Genomic DNA, 21,780 nt, shown 5'->3' on the forward strand with positions numbered 1-21,780 from the left:
CGCTCGCTCTTGAGGCTGTGCGATGCAAAACTTTTGTCACGTCTTAACTAATTATTGCGCCCCGTGCTAGCCCTTCTGAATAGGTTTTTTTAACAGATAAGTTGGCAGATCCTCTATTATGCAACATAATTGCCTAATTCATTATTAATGGTAGGTACTAATTAGGCCAACTCGGCTAAACTAGAAGGTGAGATACTTACCTACTTGGCGTTGGCTAAACTGGTAACTGCAGAGCTATGAGCTACCTAACTCCAACAGAAGTAGGTAACTATACTTACATTCATTTTGTCAGCGTAATCAAGGTTTTTCGGGATATACTCACTTTACCTACTTATTAAGTATAATAGGTATTATTTTATTTATTAATTAATAATATTTAAGAGTGAATATTAAAAAATAATTATAATTTTAGCGCCATCTGTCAGTGGAAGAAAGAACAAGTTGCTAGGTAGGGAGAGTGTGGATCCGTATATGGGATCAAGTGTATCAACGGAACCATTATAACCGGAAAAAAACTATTTTCTGATACTGGGAATCAATATTTTGCCTTGGTGTAAGAGCTCATCAAGCCTTATTACACAAATCTTTATTTTATCTCCGAATAATAACAGCCAATCGTTTTCAATAAAATTCTATGCTGGCAATATATAAAAAAAATTAATGTCATTGCAATGCTTTTCTGTCAACAAAGTTGTCAAAGTCAAATTATTTCCGAAATCTTGTGAAAAAAATTGCCGTTTTCTTACGAAATTTTTAGAATTTTTCATGTGCTGCAGCTGAAACTTTAAAGATTGAGATTGTTGCCATCTAACTGCTATCCTACAGTTATTTCCCCAAGGTTAGTGCGCTCACATTTCAAAATGTTTAGATCAATTTGCACTATCGGCCGAATCTCTGCGGGACCATCAAAAGATTTCGTCAGAACCAAAGTGATAAAAGTAGTAAAATCTGCTTCTATCTTGAAGCCCATAGACAGACTGAAGCTATGGCATAAAGAGAACAAGGAATTATTCGGCCCGTTGCTGGAAACGAGCAAGCAGAAGAAGCAGCGGCTTAAAAAAGCCGGTGAGTGCCTGTGGGGTTTCCAGTCAACCTTCACTTTGAATTACTACTTTCGCTATGCAGCCTTGGTCTCCGGTGTCTAATAATACCTACTAGTCTCGTCCACATTGACGTGAAGGAAAACGAGAGTTCAGTTTTTGCGGCGCACTTATCTCAACGGTGTTGTTTACATTTAACTTATTGCGACGACTTTCGGTTTCATTCGCTTTAATTACGCACGCGGGGCTCGTGTTGTCCGCTTGCCAATGATCATATGATTGGATGGCGCCGTGCTCTATACAAATCTATATCGCGACATATGTCTGTGAGTTGTTGAATCAGTTATTTTTTTCCTTGCAGCTAAAAATAGCAAGAAGTCACGTCAAAACAACAGTAGCGGTGCAACTGTCGAAAACACGAGCGGAGAAGTTAAATTCTCTGCAAAAAATACGAAATATACTCCAAGTTGTGTTGCGAAATATCACCCAGTGCTACCAATGGAGATATTGAAGCGAAGCCTATGGCAAAATTCGAAGCCTTGTGTAAATTTCGTTAGTGTACTTTTAAGTAGGAATGCAGTGCGAGGGGTGAAGACATCTGCAGTATGTGGGGCTACAAAAAGTTCCCCGCTGCAGCCCGGCTATGCATCGGAGGACAAAATACTGCAGATCAAACAGCACCAGAATGACTATGCCAAGCAGTTCCCGTCCGTGACTCTCATCCTGAACAAGACCATGACCGGAGAGTCCATGGCTAACCTGGAGAAATGGAAAAAGGAGAAGATTGCTGAAATTGGAGAGGAGGAATTCAAAAAGTTTTATGAAGGTTAGTATAAGTTTTTATCCGAATGCATACTTTATTGTATGTGCTGATAAAACCTGCCTGTGTTGTTCAATGCAGTGTCCAGGAAAAACAAATAACAGTACATTCTTCATAAGTGTCCCAGCTGGCTGAAGATAGTTTTGTTGTTTTGTACACTATTTTGTCTGGTAACTGGCCAATGTTTCAGTGGTATACCAACTAGGTAACTGGCTAGTCACCTTAATATTTTTTATTATCTCCACTCTCTGTGCCTTCCCTAATTATCATTATTAATGTTCCATGTCCAGCTCAAATGGCGGTGGGCTCCAAGTTCCACACAACTCTCAAGAACTACTTCACTCAACCGCAGTCGCAGCTCCGCATCGAGAAGGATGTCGAAGGAGTCTGGAACTCCGTCACCAATGTACTCAAAAGCATATCCTCCCCCAAAGCCATAGAGTCTAATGTTGTGCACCCCGTGCTGAAGTACCGAGGGATCTTTGATGCTATTGCAGACTATGAGTAAGTTTGTTGATTTGTTTTTTTGTAGTTACTATGCCCGTTATTATTAAAGATACACTAAAGATAGTTCTGGTTAAGTACCTATTATAGTCCAGAGATTTCATAAAAATAAGTAGTCTTAAGCTGGTTTTAAATCAGAACTATATTTAGTCTTCATTTTATAGAAGTACATTTTTGTCTATCTATGTTACTACAAGATCTTGTATGTTTGTACAAGTGCAATCTATTGTTCTGTGGAGTCATTTTATTGCAAAATAGCTGATCACATCTCAAGTCATACACCTCTATATTCTCATTCTGTTGCTGTTATCATATTGTATAATTAATTTTATGTTTTAAATTAATATTCTCTTGTATAATTTTATTTGTCGCATCTGGCCCCATTGTTATTTTTGTTTTCACCTAATTGATCGCTACGTTTTATCACTGTTTACATTAACAATATATTTTCTTATCAATTACGTAGCAGATTTAGAATTTGAGTTCAATGGCTTAACCTTGGCAATGATAATAAATAAAGTTAATTGCAAAAGAAAATCTTTGCATTTCAAGGTGTTCTGTATTTGTATAAATAGAATGGTTTGGTTTGATTGTCTGTTACATTTATTTACACATGTTTTTCTTACTGTTACATTGTAGCATTGATATCTTTCTATACAGGGCCTTGGCAAGTTGATAAACTCGTTTATCCTTTCCACCAATCACAGTGCCGTATTCATCGCGAACCACGATAATGTGACGTTTATTACCTACGACTATAACACACCCATGTAGCGGGGACAGAAATGGTGTTGTGAACCAGGCTATAACAACAACAGCTACCTCACTCGCCTAACCCAATCAATTCCAGAGACAAACCAACCCTAATAGAGTGGAAGAAGTTGAACAAGCCGTCCAGAAATTCTGTAACAAGCTATAACAATAACAACTACCTCACTATCACTATCCAAACACAAAAGCTCATCCATTCATAACACAAAACCTCCTCCATTCCAGAGACAAGCCGACCCTCATAGAGTGGAAGAAATCGGACAAGCCGCGCAAATCCATAGCCCTCACATACGACAACCCCGTGCAGCTGGCCGCGTACTTCGGCGCCGTGTGCAATGATCTTAACTACAAGCACTTCAACATACGCGACGCGCTGCTGGTCATAGCCTATACTGACGGGTCTAAGGTAGGTTGTCTTGTCTAGTAACAGGTGATGGTCAATATGGTCATTGGTCTTTATGAATGATCTTAAACTTTATCATCTAAATGGTTACACGGATCAAGGTTATTAAGGTCCATCCTCATCGTAAGCTCATAACCCCTACAACGACTAACTAAGCTAATTATAATAGTACTTAAATAACTTGTTTACACAGCCGACACAGAATTTTGATAGTCATTCACCTCATTTTTGCTACGAAATGAATTAACTGTCATGGATGGATGGATGGATATTTGTAGGTCCTTCACAGCAAAACGACGCGACACTTCCTATTTTGTCTTATAAAGTGTTCCCTCTGGCCTTGAGCTCGCAGCTCGCCGTCCCCTGTACCCGGCCATGAAAAAACCTACTAATTATACATATTTCACACCTTTCCAGGCGGACGCCTACCACTTCTCGACGGACCGTCTGCGCGAGCACTGGGCTCAATGGCTGATCCGTCTAGAGACGTACATGAAGCAGCACGGGAGCGACGCGGTGAAGAGCCTGCGCGGGGGGAAGCGACTGTTTGAAGAGGACGTGGGGAATCTTCAGTGAATTATGGTGAGATATTGGAAATGAGGTGACTTGGGAGGTCTTTCTAAACGGCTTTTGAAAAAGTGTGAAAAACGAAGATATTTTTGCCACGTGACTTTTTAGTATACGGAGAAAGAGAGGGATAGAGAGAGAGAGAATATCTAGAGTACTTAAAAACTGGCTCCGCTGCACGGGTCTGTTATCGGCGTAGATCATTTCGAGTTCCATCAATCGCAGCGCCTTATTTACGGCAAATCGCGGTAAAGTGCTTTTATCTACGTCGCGTCCTACCTATCACAGCGGCTTATTTATGGCAAAATGCGGTACGTTGTCGACGTAGATAAACACATTTTCCACCTATCACAGCGCCTTATTTATGGCGAATCTCGGTAGAGTAACACACTTTCTACCTATGACAGCGCCTTATTTATGGCAAATCGCGGTAAAGCGTCCTTTCTCTACGTCGATAACAGCCCCACACCAAACACTGTTACAGTAACCATTATTATAATAAATATATGAAGTATATCTGAAATTAATAAATAATTATGTTTTGTTACAGTGGATATGATGGAACCTCGAACAGACACGTTGGCCAAGTGAGGACTTACACATATTATTATAAACAACAATTGAACTGCAGTTAAAAATTCTGAGTGAATCTTCCTATAGTTACTCTATTTCATAATTATTAAAAGACAAAAGGTCTAATTAAGACTTATGAAGACATCTTCACTTTGAATATTGACAGCTACACAAGAGCAAGAGTGTCTGTAGATTAGACTTTATGTCTTTTGTAACATGAAGTAGAGTAAGTATATACCTAGATGATTACACACGGTGATTTGTCTCGTATTTCTTTCAAATTTACAGTTTTCTAATTCAATTGCCATTGAGTATTTTAGTTTTGTATTCTTCATGGCTACTGGACCGAACAGTTATAACTTCATAATTTATAAGCGAGTCTAAAAAGGTTTATGTAAACATATGTCCATTATAAAGCTATATGTATTACAAAAGCTGTAGATATTTACAAAACTGTTTACTTAAACTTTTGTTTTATGGTGAGGCCCCATTGGTGCGTTGCGCTGCGTTGTGTCTCATCGTCCCGAAGGAACGAAACGCTATACATTTTCTTATTTAAATTGACAAAAAGATGTTAAAAACAAAGAAAAACCAAAAGATAAAAAACGTAAATAAATTGGCTGTAGAATACTTGTAAAATGTTAATCACTGTTGGTAAGACTGCTAAAACTATAAGGATTATGTAAGTATGGTGATTATAAGGTTCAAAGTTGTCTAGCTCAATCACTGTAGACTTGTCCTTTCATTGTTAACTCTAGTAAAGAGTTTTTTGCTAGTAAACAATTTTGAACCCTATAATCAAAAGGTATGTTACGACAATGTTAATTATCTTGTTTGTAATTGTCTATTAAGCTGCTTGTTAACCTACAATTAAAAACCTAATAAATGTAAAACATGTTATAAATTATGTGTTTTTATAAATTTTAAGTTCATATTCCTAATTACCTATAAATAGTGCATTGAAACTTGTTACAACCTAAAAACCTACCTAACATTAAGTTTAGTTAGAGTATTATGATGTCTTATCGTTTATCCGGCTAGCATATCCATAAATAAAAAATAAAAATTGTAATGTCAGCTGGATAGACTATAAAAACGCCTAGTCAGTCAGATGTTTCGAATTAATTATAAGATTGTTGATAATGGAGCCAGTTCTGAAGACACAATACTTTAGTTGTCAGATTGATTATACCAGTATGAAATTAACAGGGTGGATATCGCGAACTCGTTTTGACAACAATTTTCGGATTAAAAATTTAATTTGACACTAATCACTTCGTAAATGTTATTTCGCTTTGACTTCGCGATAGGGCCTCAAAAATTAAACTGACCAGAATTTTATAGCTTTTGACAGTTCTCTTCTGAATTTAAGTTTTGTGTCTCCAGAATCTAACTGTACCCTTACCAAGAATTTCATCTTTCAAATGTAGTAGACGAGTTAAAACGCGATGAATTTCGTGGTAAGAGTACTGATCAGCTCATTACGATCGATAGAGTCCAAAATAAGATAGTTTTTTTTGTTTAGTTTATTAATTATTTCGCAACAGATTCACTCACACTGTAACTAAGCCAAATTGTAAAATTAAAAAAGTAGATTTTTATGACTATCACAACTTATTAATCTGTAAATTTCTAAGGAGGACTAATTGAATACATAGAAAGTAAGTAGGTTTTTTTTAACTTATGTATTTTGTTTCCAGAAAATTTATAGTTATGCCTTAGCTTATATGTAGATCTGATATACTTATCATTTTCTATAAAAAAATCTTAATTTTAGAGCATTTCAACTAAATATTATTTCTTAATATTTATATTTAATTTGTCGTACCATTTATTGATCACATTGTTAAATATTCACTACGTTGTTTTAGTTTGATGCAATTGTTGAAAAATGTGATTACTTTTAGGTGTCATCTAAGTTTTTATGATGTCTTATTTAATAATTAATAAAGTATTTAGAATGTATATATTTATTATCTTATTTCCTAACAGTCATTCAACAACTAATAGCTACCCTATAGCACATTATCAGTCTACGTAACTACTCTTTTTTTAAAGGGGTCTTTAAAAATAGTATACCTATTGTAATTTAAAATGTCAAAATTAGATTACTTTTTAAAAATTTATAGTAGTGTGTCGTGTTCGGTGACCGCCGTTTAGAACCTAAGACCACCTAATTAAAATCATATTTTTTCACTATCACCCTTTCTAAGAAAGACCGAAATAATACACTATGGACCGAACCTAGCGTCGAACTATGTAAATCTCAAGCTTATAAAGTCGAAAATGTATCATTATTTTTATTCAATAACACTACTAAGTACAGTAGGTATGTGAGAAAAAGAAACTAATCGTATCTCGTGTCCCTACTACTGCAAACGTCAACTCACTAGCGCCCTTTGAGTAAACGTCAAATTAAACCCACACCTACTCCGTTCGGCCGGGTTATAATCAAACACATGACATCATCACATAGTTGTCTACATCAGTGGGTAAGTCCTTATTGCTATTGAATACAGCTGTGAATTGCTTGGCGGTAAGCCGTAGTAATGTTGTATTTTTTCCACAGGATTTGTGAAAGCAGTCACCGTAAATTGCTTGTTAGAGGGAGATGTGAGACAGGCTGTCTCGCTCGTCAGTAGCGGAAAGTTAAAGAGTAGGAGAGTCAATGGACGAATAGTTTGCACCAAAACAAAGTTCGTTTAAAGTGTTTCAAAGTCCAAACCCATTGTGGCCTGTTACTGTGAGTACTAGTTTATAAATTAAATGTATTTATTAGTGCAAGATCTGTATTTTGTAGAGGATTTTGAAGTTAATTTTGCGTTGCGGTTATGTTTTCTATTTATAACCACTGTTTGTTGTTCGCTTGTAGTAACAACGACTTTTCCTATATTTATTGAAATAAAACCGGTCTGTAGTGAGGTTCAATAGTAGGCTTATATTTTTAATTAGGGAAGTAACTACTCTACTGTACCTACTTAACGATTTTTTTTTCCCTATAATAATATTATTTATAAAAAATATTAAAGTAAAGTAAAGTAAATATTTAACTACGATTTGTATGTAAATAGGGTTGATATTCTTGATATAGGTAGTTATATTATCTACTGTGCGTGTACCTAGTTACCTATAGGTGCGCTAAAATTATAGGTTGCAAATAGGTAGTAGGTATCAAGTAGATAGGTACTTATTTGTGACCTAAGACCTAATCATTCATGTTAGCCAGTGATGACCTATGATACCTATTAACCTACTGTTCAGATAGATGCTAAGGCCAAATTTGGCACTTGGTCTATGATTATAACTAAAGAAGATCTAATACCTACCTACATCATTTGTTTTAATTGATAAAAGGTGCAATGGTACGAGATACTCCATTTTTATATTAAGATGTTCGATTAGATACCCACCTTGATACATATACCTTTATCAGTGAACAATGGTCATCAGGCCGATATCCACTGCTGGATATTCCTCTGCCGAAAAGTGCCATAACATTCAGCTCTCATCTTCTTATCCAGCTACTACTGGCTTGGTACCTGTCTAAGGTGGCCGGTCGAACTGGAGGTCCCCTAGAACAGCAGATATAATATTCGTATAGGTAGGTACTTACTATTCTAATTAACGGACCATAATGATACACCCCTGTGTTTTAAAGGTACCAATGTAATACTAATTATAGTGAAGTTGAATTAGTTTTTTTATATTGTTATTGTTTAAAAATTGCAATATTTTATGCATACCTGGCGAAACTGCCGTATAAACTTTCTAATCAATGCAAATTGGCCATTTAGATCAAAATTATATCGTCTCCCGCACTGTTATGTATGTAGACTGACTAGAAATCCAAAAGAGTATTATTGTTACCTCCTAAATCTTAAACGTCTTAGGCGATTCTCACACTGCCCCGTGTCCAAACGTTGCTTACTTACAAGATAGATAGATAGAATATTTTAAGTAAGTATATAAGTAAGATTTTTTTTTGTACACACACCAAAAATAAACTTACATAACTTAAATACTAACACACATGTACAAAAATGGCGGCAAGCTTACTAGTTTGTATAGAAAACACACAAAGTTCACAGACAGAAAACGCATCTACCTGCGTTCATACAAATTCACGCAAATAACGCAGCCTAATGCGGGGCGGGGCACTGTAAGAACCGCATTAAAGCAGCACCAGTAATATTTGAATGTTTTCATTATTTAGCCATCTTTAGCTATATGAGTTGCATTCAATCATTTGTCCACCAACCCGCACTAGGCCAGCGTGGTGGACTAGGCCTAAAACCCTTCTTCATTGGAAGGAGACCTGTGCCGCAGCCGTAGGGTCGTGATGATGATTATAAACAATTTATTCATATTCCAGCAATCATGGCAGCACCAATCCGTCGGACGGCCGCACAGCTGTTAAAAAAACGCCACTTCACCACGTCAAGTGCGTTCAGAAACCGCCCGGAAACCGCCAAGGATGATACCAATGTCGTCAGATCTCCGTACAAGGATATACCCACTCTGAATTGCACAGCTAATGACTTCATCTGGCAGAACTTGGATAGATGGCCCGACAAGACTGCTACGGTAAGTGTTCTTAGCGTGTCGGTGAAAACACGAGACAGTAAGGAAGGGTGCCTTTCCACCAGAGATTTGCTATGCTGCGATGATGTGAAATAAATCTGTTAAGTACACCTATGGTAGTGTTCTTGTGGACCAATGAACATGATTGGAAGATATCAAACGTAGCATAGCACATTTCTAGGGGGGAAACATCCTAAAGCAGATGTAGGGCTCTGTTCTTTTGTTTAGGAAATAAAATATAATTTGTAAGTTAAAGACAATAATTTGTAAAGTACTTAGTTAAGTAATTGACGTAGGAAAGTTTTTGGTATTATTTACCTTAATGGGTTAATTGTCTATTAGTTTCTAGGTGTTTTTCTGTAGAGAAAAAATGCATTATAGGTAGGACGTGATTTAACAGGTATTATTTACTTAGTTAACGACTATTACTCGTTGCTAATTTAGATTTCACGGTAGGTATTTAAATAGTTTTCAGTGATTATTCAAATTTTGTTTACTTACTTTTAGCATAATTAGTGTAAGTACCTATAGTTGTATAAGTACCTACCGTGCGTTATGTCATACTACAACACCGCATTACGCTTAACATCCATGACCCGAGCATAATCTGTCTGTAAACAAATATTTACCCTGACCGAGTTTTGAACCCGGGATTCATACGGCTGTCTAGATTTTGTTTAGTCTAGTTACTATAATTCTATAAATACTTTTAGTATGAATGAATTGATTTTCCTTCACAAATTGGTTCAGAATGAGCATCTGAGTATACCTACTTCATTATCATCAGCCTATAGCAGTCCACCGCTGGACGTAGGCCTCTCCCAAAGCACGCCACTGGATGCGATCTATAGCTGCCACCTTTCCGCATCCAATCATAACCAGCCACGCTTGTCTAAGCCAAGTCGTCAACCCATCTAGACGGAGGGAGTCCTACACTATACGTTTGCCTAGTTGCGGTCTCCACTTCAGAACTTACTTACTTACTACACTTAGCACTTTTCAACACTCTGTATTTATGCATATTTCCCCAAAATTAAAGCATTATTGTCTCTACCTTTATCCCAGGTATGCGCAGTGTCAGGCCGTGGCTACACGTACGCGCAAACTCACAAGATGTCGATGCTATTCGCCGCGTCCCTCCGAACCAAGCTCAAGCTCCGAGAGGACGATACGGTCGCCATCCTCCTACCCAACGTACCTGAGTACCCGTGTATACTGTTCGGGATACTGCAAGCGGGCTGTATCGCCTCGCCTATGAACCCGGCTTATACTGCTCGTGAGTATTGGTGTTATACGTTTGATGGTTGCTGTCTTGCTGTGTGTCTGTCAGTGGTAGAGAAAGGAAATCCAATTTTAAGGAGGAATAGGCAGAAAGCATTCTTAGGAAGAATCTATCCGACTCTGTGTAAAATAATCGTGGATTGCTTGTTTTATCTTAATACCTAAAAGTATATCAATCTGTTGGAGATACGAAATACTTTATTCTTATATTGTAATAGGTATAAAATGAAACTATAAATATATATTATGTAGCTCAGACATACCTACAGATAATTTATTTACCTAAGTATTTAATGACAAGTTTTCCGGTCTGGTCTCTATGTACCCAGTAATTGTACCATTATGTTATGATTATCTCTTGATTCAGATATTTTTTAAGTGTTTACCTCTTCCTCTTACATACCATAGAATAGAACATAATGATCTTGCCCATAATTGTTATTTAAGCATTCATTGTTGCTTTGTATGGAAATTACATAAAGACTGCTTATGCAATTAACCTTGAACTGCTACTTTACCTTTGCTACCTTTGAACGCACTTATATAGTTACCCACAAATATAAGTAGATATACAAATATAGGATATGGTCCATTTTCTTTATGTACTTACATCGTATAGTAATTTTAAAGAGATTGTAAAAATAGCTTCAACCCTGCAACCGATTCTGAAAGCAACAATTTTAATTTAACACCGGCCGACAAAACTGTGCTAAAAAACAAATGCCTTCAGAATCGCTAACATTGTCTCAATTTATTAAAAAAAAACATCTATAAGTACATTAATTTTCTCCTATTCCCAGATGAGCTCCAAACCCAATTCGAAACGGTGAACTGCAAAGCGGTCATCACCTCAAAACAGTCGTACCCCACCATAGCAGCAGCCCTCAAATCCATGAAGAAATCCATCCCTATCATCATCACCGACCACGAAGAGTTACCCGAAGGAACCATCAAATACGCTGAACTGGCCGAGGACATGACTATAGATACGGACTGCCTGAAGTCCGTGAGACGAGGGCCCAAAGATATAGGCATTATCCCGTTTTCGAGTGGAACTACGGGGTTCCCTAAAGGTGTTGTTTTGACGCATGGGAGTATAGTTGCGCTGAATCAAATGATTGCTGATCCGGAGATTGTGGCTATTAAGGAGACTACAGGTATGTTAACAGACATTTTACACATTACATATATACCTATCATCATCATCAGCCAACAATTTCGACTTGGCTGGTCATAACCCGCTCAGCCTATCTCATCCAGTCCATTTAAGGTCGCCTTTCCAACGGCATAGATCGTCTAAGGCGACATTTGCTTTCGTGGTCATTTGTTAAGAACTCGTGTCTACTCCAAAAGAAATCTGCGAATAAAAGCGGCCGATGACAAAAATGACGTAACTATTATTTTCTGTAAATATCCCTAACGTTAGCCTGCTGACATCATCCGGCAAAATCCTTCCTTATCCAGACCATACTGCCATCTACTGTCTAAACAGATCTAGGTAGTTAACCGTGCAGAGCATCATCATCAACCCGTAATTGTCCACTACAGCCTCTCCTAATCATAATCCCGTTATCATTTACTGCTGCCTTTCCCAAAGAGCACCACAGTCGTCTTCTGTCCTGTACCTTCCTTATAACAACTTACAGATTAAAAACCCTTATTCCATCTTCTCTCTTAACTACCTTCAGATAAAAAATTAAACCCCTATTTTATTTCCACCTTCCATCAGCGACATACCAGACCGTAATGCCTGCGGTGTTGCCGTTCTTCCACATCTTCGGCTTCAACGTGGTGCTCATGAACCAGATGTCGCTGGGCTGCAAGCTGGTGACGTTGCCATATTTCAAGCCGGACCTGTTCATACAATCTATTGCTGGGCACAAGGCGAACTGCCTGTTCCTTGTGCCGCCTATGGGTGAGTTTTATACTTAGTTGTAACATAAATATAAATGCTGCCGGTACACGGGTTCGTTATAGACGCAGATAAACGTCGCTATATCGCGATTCGTCATAAATATGGCGCTATGATTGGTGGAACGAGCATTAAATAAGATTATCGTCGACGTCGATAACGAACCCGTGTAGCCCAGGATGTGTCGGACGCATAAGCTAAAGTTTATTTACATCAATCGGGGAGGCTGGTTTGATTCACCGAGTCCTCCTGTATCAATAAAGTAAAAAAAAATATTTATAAATAATGCCTTCTGTTTAGTTTCATAGCAGTTTTTGTAATTCTATCCCTGTCTCCTGTATAAATATATCTTTATCAATATATCCTATACCTTTCTTAATATATTATTATATAATTTATCTGTATAAATATATCCTATCTCTCCCCAGCGCTATTCCTGGGCAAGCACCCGGCAGTAACTCCTAAGCACCTGGAGACTCTGCACGCCATCATCTGCGGCGCCGCGCCGCTCTCGCCAGAAGACGCTGAGGCCGTCGTGGCTAAGAATGTGAGTGGCCTGAATCTAGCTGTCTTAGCAATCATCATCATCATCAGGTCCTGGGATCCCTAATCAGGGACATAGGGCTCGAAATGTGGATTAAATATCCACTCTGACGGGTCCTGTGCCTTTGACTTGTCAGCTCATGCCTCTTAGCAATAGTGAAAGCATTATTTTTCAATTTTGTAAAAAACATTTGAATTAATTAAAGCACCAATGCTTTCAGTATTGCTAAAACTGCCAGATTAGAAAAATCGGATATAATAATAAAGATAACTTGATGTTGCACGCGAATTGTGCTTCGACCTCCGAAGGAATACCGGGTAAAAAGTTGTCTATGCTGGTGTGGTAATCCAGGGTGTCAGCAAAAATTATACTTACACAGTATTTTTTACGTATATCATTAACTCACATCCATAGTAGGTACACAGTAGGTGTAGTAAATGCTACAGGATACTGGAGTGAGGGATAAAAACATTATTTATAACAACTTAGTGGGGGGCTATACAACTCAGTCCCTGATAGGATATTTTTATCTGTGTGTCTGTCTGACAACCTGGAATGCATGAACCATGGAATGATTTGATTGCTGCACTTTTAGCAGGTAAAAACATTGGAGAAAGAATAAGAAAACAAATTCAAGGCTGAAGCGATAAAACATAAACTAGCTTGCGACATCATATCGCATACAAATACCTGGCTAAGTTTATTGCACTCAAATTAAATGATAAGATAAAGGGTGTTATCTACGTCGGTAGGTGTGTATGGCGAGGGGGCAATGTCCATTTGTAAAAAAAAGATACGATGTAAACACGAGTTTTGAGATATCGAAGTAGATATGTATTTTTATGAATATGTAGGTAAATAGTGTAGGTCTGCTGTTCTCGAATAATTTTTCATACGGACCCATTTTGTGTGGCGTATTTTTGATGGAACCCTAGCTTTGGCCTTAAACTTCTTTCTTACATCTGTAATGCGCTGTAATAAGTGCTAGATTTAAGTACCTATTCTTAAATTCGCTGTAGGTACCCCTGGCCAAAAAATTTGGTCCGTAAGGTATTTAGATACCTATTATTACTAATGTACCTACCTAATTCAATCCATTAATTACCTAATTCCTCCACAGAAAAACATCCTATTCCGGCAAGGCAACGGCCTCACCGAGACCAACGGGTCGGTGTCCATAGGACGCAACACAGAAGTGAACTACGCCTCGGTAGGGTACACTCTCGGCAGCACACAGACCAAGATCGTGGACGTCGGCAGTGGACAAGCTCTAGGGCCTAATCAGGTACTTAAACATTTGTAATCTATGACTGCTGGACATAGGGCTCCCCCATAAATAAGGCACTCTGTACTTGACCAGCTATGTCTAAAGTCCAACAGGATGGATCATGGCATCCCACGACACTTTATGATCGTCGACTTTTATACCCTAACCGTTATCGGGTTTTCAGTACATATTTTTCGGATAGCAGTAGACGCTCAACAGGACAAAGGCACACTTTTTTTTTCCTTACGGTGCACCTTGAAACTTACCCAGCTCAGCGACTAAAAGCGCCTAATCTCTACTCACCGCCTCTTTTAAGTTGCCTGCCTATAGCCTGTTATCCACTTACCCACCGTTTCCTCATCCACAGGAAGGCGAGATCTGGTTCCGAGGCCCGAACCTGATGCGAGGCTACTGGAACAACGAGGAGGCGACGCGTGAAGTGTTAACTGAAGACGGCTGGTTCAAGACGGGAGACATCGGGAAGTACGACGAGAAACACTCCTTCTATGTCACTGATAGGATCAAGGAGCTTATTAAGGTAAGGTTATAGGCGGGTTTGGAAGAAACTGGATCTTACTGTAAACTACGAAGTCAGAGCATTGCGGACGCATGGATTTTATTTTTGTTTGCATGATGCCTCTATCGCAAAACGCACCTGTTACCGGATATTGGGTTTAAAAAGATAGAATAGATAAGTGAAAAGTGCACCTGCAAAGTCTGATGGTTTTAGAAATTGTCATGTCGATATCTAATAATTAGTGGACTATTCTTATCTTTTTAAATAATTAAACCTATTTATTCCCAGGTCAAAGGCTTCCAAGTACCGCCAGCAGAACTGGAGGCGATCATTCGGACGCACCCCAAAGTGATGGACTGCGCTGTCGTCGGTACCAAAGACCCGATAACCGGGGAAGCCCCGAAAGCCTTCCTAGTGGTCAAACCGAACCAAACAGTCAGTGAGGAAGAAATCAAAGAATATGTTAACAGTAAGGTTATAGACTTTAAAAAGGTGAAGGAAGTACAGTTTGTGGACGCCATTCCTAAGAGTGCGGCCGGTAAAATACTGAGGAAAGATCTGAAAGCTAAGTATTGTTAAATTGATTAGCTTTATTGAGATGTTTTTGTGGACCAATAAGATTCGTTTACGTATTTAGTGGTAGGTAGAACATTAATATATCTGCTACTTATTAGCCTACTTTACGGTTTTGTAAAAACATAAAAATATATTGTTGAAGTAATGTTTAAAAAAAGTACTTATGTAAGTACACAAGTGGTATTAAATATGTATTATTGGACTATGATGAATGAAAATCAAAACTATCGTAAGATTTTTATCATGTCAGTATTGAAGGAACTATTGGATTTGTTTGGTAATTGGGACCATTAACTAGGTTTAAGTCGAAGTCTTTATAAGGTATGTTTGATATAATATCAATGGTTATTGATATTAACTAATACATAACATTACCTATTATTACTTTGGTATCAAGTGTTTCTTGCTTTTTATAAGAGTTTATTTTTACTATGATACAGTTTATATTGTGCATCTAGAGACAATTTTTAAGATGATTCGTTTTCCATCGAGGAAAACTAGAACCAATACAGTTTGTTTGGCCACAGCTGTAAGCCTGTAACCGAAACGAAAGAGTTAAGTATTTTAATTATGTTTTTGTTATTTACAGAATTTTTGCTTATATTTTATCTACTAAGTACTTCTTCTACAAAAAGCTTCACTTTGTACTAGTTATTTTTTTAAATCGTATTTTTTTGTGGACGTACTTAGTTTATACTCGATTTTTTTGTGTTTATATACTCAAACAACACATAGAAATTGGAATTCTTTAAAAATAAATAATAACTGGATTAACATGCAATAATAACTAGTCTACAATACTGTTAATTATCTTATAGAATCTATTTGTTACGGAATACATGTTTAATAAATTCATATTTTATAAGTTTTGTTTGCGTTTTGAGGAACTTTCCCTTTTCCCTTCCCCTCCTAAACTTCCATAGACTTCCACCGAATCCGAATGGAGTTCTAGAATTAGAATATATACTCTAACCCCCTTATTCATAGAGAAGTTACAAAACGTTTTAACTAATAAACTGTTTTGTCCCTCTCCAACAAAGAACAATTTGTTCTTTGACATAGAGGGACAAAACAGTTTATTAGTTAAAACGTATTGTAACTTTTCTATGAATAAGGGGGTAAGTTTTCCCCGTTGTTTTAGCCGTACCGATTGCATGACCATTGACCACAGAGTACATTATTCACAGAGTACATTATTTATACTGAGTGCATGACATGAGTCGTTCGTTCTCTCGATATTTCTATAGTGACCCACCAGTGCCGGCAATTTGCCGGTCGGCTTCCTCTCGTATTACAAAATGGTTTTTACAACACGCACAGTACCTATACCTACCTACATAGATCTAGGTATAGGTAATACTCGGTAATACTGAGGGTACTGAGGTTATTGTGGGTTATTGCTTTATTTCAAAAGCGGATGTTCATGTCACAGCCATTGTTGAATAGTCATTTTATTAGCAAATACTCATTAACTAGTTAAGTACTTTAGTTAAATAAAGTAATCCACTAACTAAGGTATTGCAGAACAGGAAAACGTCTTAACTACGGGTGACTATACTATAATCCTAATCCTAGCTGTCCTAATAATATTATAAATGCGAAAGTAAATGTGTCTGTCTGTCTGTTACTCTTTCACGCACGCAAGCTCGCGGGCATCTAGTTTAATCATAAGTATATCAATCTATCGCTTCCTACTTCTAGAAATGGCCTCTCCAAAGTAGGTACAGTTCGGTTCAAACAGCTTGGTACTTGGTTATGTAGTTGGCACCAAGAATGCACTTTTGTACCTTGTCAAACTAACAAACCACCATGGAAGTAATAATACAACAGGAATGCGCACTCACCAAAATGATGCAAACAAAAATACACCTAACGAATTCACCTTAAGATTTATATTTGAAGTGAAAGAGGCCGCGAGCCGATAGAGAGGGTTACCACAGAGCCCTTCCTCTCTTTCTAACACTTGCCAGGATTTAGTTGTCTAAACTTTTGTAGATTTTGTACGAAGAGAGCTATGCAAAAAAAATATTAAATTAACTCATAGACTACTGTATATCATATCATTTTCAAAAACAAATTTATAATAAATTATTATAAACATGTAATTTTAATGAAATAGTTGGTATTTGTATGAATAATAATTTCATAAAAAATATTGGTAGTTTTTCTAAATACTTTACGACAAGACCGAAGTTGTCAAGCTGACGGATGACGTTTATATATATAATCGTTTATTACGGACCAACGATCCAAAAAAGTGTTAGTATTACATTTATCTTAACCTAATGTTAGTTATAACTACATAACACACAAAAAATTACTCTATACACACATCTATTTTTTATTTGGTAGGAGTGACAACTGCACCCAGTGGTTAAGGAAACAGTTGTCCCACCTATCCACAGCCGTGTTCAGGACGGTGTTAGTGCTGCCGCGGACGCGGTGCAACAATGACGCGGCGCGCGACCTCATGACCGCGTAAAAGTCAGGCGTACGGGCCTCCGCGAACATACCCGATGCACTGCACCACCTCGGCAGCCCCATCAGCATCCTGAACGCGTTGTTGTATTGGACACGCAGGGCGCGACCGGTCTTCTGCAAATGATTCACCCAAAGACTGCAGGCGTAAAAAGACAGACAATATGCCTTAAATAGCGTAATCTTGACTGCCTTAGTACACCTACTAAATCTTCGAGCTACCATGTTGCTTCTAACCGATAGCGCCCTGCGCTCCCTATCCATATCCTTATCATCAGTCAGGTCCTCGTTTACATAGTGGCCCAGATATTTAAATTCTGCCACCCTTTTCAAAGGCGACCCGTTCATGACAACTGGAGGTAAAACACTTTGAGCCCTTTTCCTTGCACTAAACAACATGTATACGCTTTTTTTAATATTGTATACAAGTCCGTGTTGTTTAGTGTACTCACCGCATATGTTGAGTAGTTTAGTGATTGCGTTGATCGAGGGACCCAGCAGGACCATATCATCGGCATAGCTTATGTTGTTTACACTAACATTATCAATATAGCAACCATATGGTTGATTGCTGAGTTCCTCGATCAAAGCATTCATATACAGGTTAAACAGTAACGGAGAGGTTAAACCCCCCTGCCTCACGCCACATTCCATACGATACTCATCGGAATATGTACCGCCCCATCGGACCACATTCACTTGATTGCTGTACCAGTAGCGAAAGACAGATACAAGGGCCAACGGGAAACCGGTCTTAATTAATTTTTGCCATAATATATCATACTGTACTAGGTCAAAGGCCTTTGACAGATCTAAGAAGCATCCATATACCGGCGTGCGCCTATCCGTATAATATTTTATTGTACTTTTTAGTACTAGTATGGCACTTTCGGTAGAACAACCCTCTTTAAAGCCGAACTGTCTCTCATTTAACTTTAGGTAGTTTATACTGTTGTGAGAGACGTTATGGTTAGGGTGACCATTCATTCGTAATTTTGAATCACTTTCCATTAATTAGGACCTGTTTCATTCAACTTTTTGTTTTATTTTATACCTAAGTATCATTAGGTATTATTGTGGCTGTTATCTTATAAGGCTGGTAAAGAGTTATGAGCTGTTGATTTTATTGGTGATAGATATGAGTATTATAAGATAATTTATCAAGCTTAAAACCGGCGGAAGCACTTAGGTTGAGATATTTTTTTTTTAATCTTATGATTTTCATCAACTCTAGTTCCGTTTACAGTCATAGTCTACTATGACTGTAAACGGAACACCCACAGAGTTAACACGTTTTAGGTACATAGTTGCGTTTAATGTTAACCTGTTTTGACACTTTCTTGTCAACACTACACCCAACTTAATTTTATTTACTTAAAATTATATTTTCCCAAATTTCAGCTTCCCTTCCAATGAAGAAACATAGCAAAGGTGGTTCCAAGTAATTCCCACAATTTTTCATCATTTTAAACCCGATGATAAATCCCGATTCATCGCAAGTGTTTATTATCGTTACAGTCGATCTATAAAGTCCTGACAATAAAGAGTGCGATTTTGCTAAGACATATCATTGTCAGTTATTTATATTACATTGCAGTTTGCGCTGCAACAACACATCTATACAAATTTTACCTTCACCCCATTTGTTTACTCATTTGTCATATCACCAAAATACATTCGTACCTACTGCTACAGTGCAATCGAATTATTCGAATAATAGGTGACTTTGAGACCATCCACACCTATTCGCGACATGATAGATAAGAAGTGATGTCTCATGAATTACCTAAAATTATGGTCACCAAAAATAGAAAGAGATGGAGGGCTCCGTGCTGACTATCTCTGTCGGCTCGTTTTTTTGGTGCAGTGCGCATTCCTGTTGTATTATTACTTCCATGCAAACCACCTATAAATATTAATTCTTTCAAAGATTGACAGTTGTATAGTTTGACAAAGCACAAAAGTGTGATGGCAGCTTAGAGTAATAATGGCAGCCAACTTCAGGAACTATCAAGTTGTTTGGGCCGAACCGGCCGAACTGTATGCCAGGCTTATTATGAATCTATCATAGGTATGGTCAGCTGCATAAGTAGCTACTTATACATTTTTGTACCTTGTCAAACTGACTGCATAACAAACCGTCAATGTTTGAACAGGTAGTTTGTGAGTTTGACTCGCTACAAAAGTGTAAGTACAGCTAACACTTATGCAGCTACCATACGAAAATGGTTCTACCAATCTACAACCTGCTGCCGATTTGTTCGATACCCTACTGGGACAGATAACACTGAAATATACCTACTGCTAATTAAGCATTTAATCATTTTTACGATGACGATGTAGCGATGACAAAAACATCTTATTGTGATAGCGATAAACTGTAAAAAGGTATGGGCAAAGTCTAAAGTACTCAGTTAGTAATTATAATTAGACATAGGTACTTTAGGTATCTAGTAGATATAATTTTTGTATACGTTTTCTAGTAGATAGGTACCTAAGTACTAAGTACATAAATTTTAATCTAGACTTTTCAGTTTAGGTATTTAACCTGTTGAACGCCGAGGCGCGGATTCCTATGGCGTGGCGCAGTGGTTAAGTTAATAGTGACACTGACTGATGACTGTGTCGAGAGTCCCAGGTTCGATCTCTGCTCGGGGCAGATATTTGTCTAAATAATGCTCTCGGAGTTCTCGAGTCTTCAATGTTTAATTTTAGTATCGTGTGACTATCAACAAAGTTTAGTGTTCATTAAGCAGCTACACACAGCTACGGCTACGTTAATTACAAAACACTTTTACTTTTTTTTTAGTTCTGTTTGAATTCCCAGCAAACCAGCGGTTAATATTTTGTTGCTTAGGTAGGTACTTACCTAATTAACTGAGCAAACCTGCAAACTGTTTGGTTCGACAAGGTTCTATGATGGCCTTATTTACCTACTTTATTTCTATTCTAATTGCTTAACTGTAGGTTGTAGGTCACTCACTCATTCGCCATACTAGTCAGACTGGCCATAAACTATATTACTTTACTATGCTGGTTAGAGTTAAGGGAGTACTTACCGGAGAATATTAAGTGCAGATAGGTACTTAAGTATAGTCGTTCATTCTACAAAATACCTCTGTGCAATGATTTCAAAAAGAACGTTGCCCCAGTCTGAACATTTTGTTTAAAAATAATGACACCCGCCCCGCGCGCTGTCTTTAATTCAAACAAATTATGACAGATATACTTATATGAGATTTTGGGGCCAGCACGAGGGTGCCATTTTCTTGAGCGGTTGGCCCCAGCCCCCAGGTAGTCCTGTGTCTGTGTGTCATCTGACTTTGATCTGACTCATCTGTGTGCATTTCAGGGGAAAATTCACTGTAATCACTGTAATCTATAACTGAAAAAGTAGGTATTTAAATACTTACCTTCAGAGCGGTGGTAGCTCAATCGGGTAAGCGCCCGCTTCTCACGCAAGAGATGCGGGTTCGAATCCGGGCGCTGACATGTACCTGCCAATGAGTATTAATGTTCTTTTCTGAATTTAAGTACAATGTATACTTACTATCGCTCTTACGGTGAAGGAAAACATCGTGAGGAAACCTGCATATCTAGATTTAGCACATCTAGATATGTGAACCCACTTCAACCCACCAACCCGCAGTGGAGTGGACCAGCGTCGTGGGAAAATGGTCCAAGCTTAGGAAGGCAGTTTAGACCTTGGGGATATGCACAAAGGTTCCATTCGAGAGAGCCAGGTACTGTTACCCCTACAGAGAATAGAATAGAATATAATACTTACCTTCTATTAGATTAGTAATAGTGTAAAAAATTAGATTAGTAATACAGGGTGGCCCAAAGAGTGACGTCCAAAGGAAAATGTTTGATTTCTTAGGTCAAGGGGTAGCCAAATCACCCCCATGTATGTTCAGCAATTTTTAGTAGTTTAGGAGTTATGATT

At 37.9% G+C, this 21,780-nt stretch overlaps 2 protein-coding genes across 3 annotated transcripts; both read left to right on the plus strand.

Moving 5' to 3' along the window:
• Window positions 1-844: 844 nt before the first annotated feature.
• On the plus strand, window positions 845-6,643 carry LOC105393423. Of its 2 annotated transcripts, none has more exons than XM_048627358.1 (6): window positions 845-1,065; window positions 1,402-1,866; window positions 2,151-2,364; window positions 3,361-3,541; window positions 3,956-4,120; window positions 4,656-6,643. In XM_048627358.1, exons 1-5 carry the CDS (start codon window positions 861-863, stop codon window positions 4,112-4,114), a joined length of 1,224 nt encoding a protein of 407 aa, XP_048483315.1. In that variant the 5' UTR covers window positions 845-860; the 3' UTR covers window positions 4,115-4,120; window positions 4,656-6,643. The 2 variants fall into 2 exon arrangements, with proteins under 2 accessions (XP_048483315.1, XP_048483313.1); XM_048627356.1 differs by having other exon boundaries at window positions 3,956-4,117; window positions 4,654-6,643.
• A 565-nt stretch (window positions 6,644-7,208) lies between these two features.
• Window positions 7,209-16,221, plus strand: LOC105393430 (4-coumarate--CoA ligase 1). The gene is made up of 9 exons (XM_048627351.1): window positions 7,209-7,421; window positions 9,051-9,262; window positions 10,325-10,535; window positions 11,341-11,697; window positions 12,270-12,455; window positions 12,881-12,999; window positions 14,117-14,281; window positions 14,631-14,801; window positions 15,069-16,221. Exons 2-9 carry the CDS (start codon window positions 9,056-9,058, stop codon window positions 15,357-15,359), a joined length of 1,707 nt encoding a protein of 568 aa, XP_048483308.1. The 5' UTR covers window positions 7,209-7,421; window positions 9,051-9,055; the 3' UTR covers window positions 15,360-16,221.
• Window positions 16,222-21,780: the final 5,559 nt, after the last annotated feature.

Source organism: Plutella xylostella, chromosome 18 (genome assembly GCF_932276165.1).
Source record: "Plutella xylostella chromosome 18, ilPluXylo3.1, whole genome shotgun sequence".
Lineage (NCBI taxonomy): Eukaryota > Metazoa > Arthropoda > Insecta > Lepidoptera > Plutellidae > Plutella > Plutella xylostella.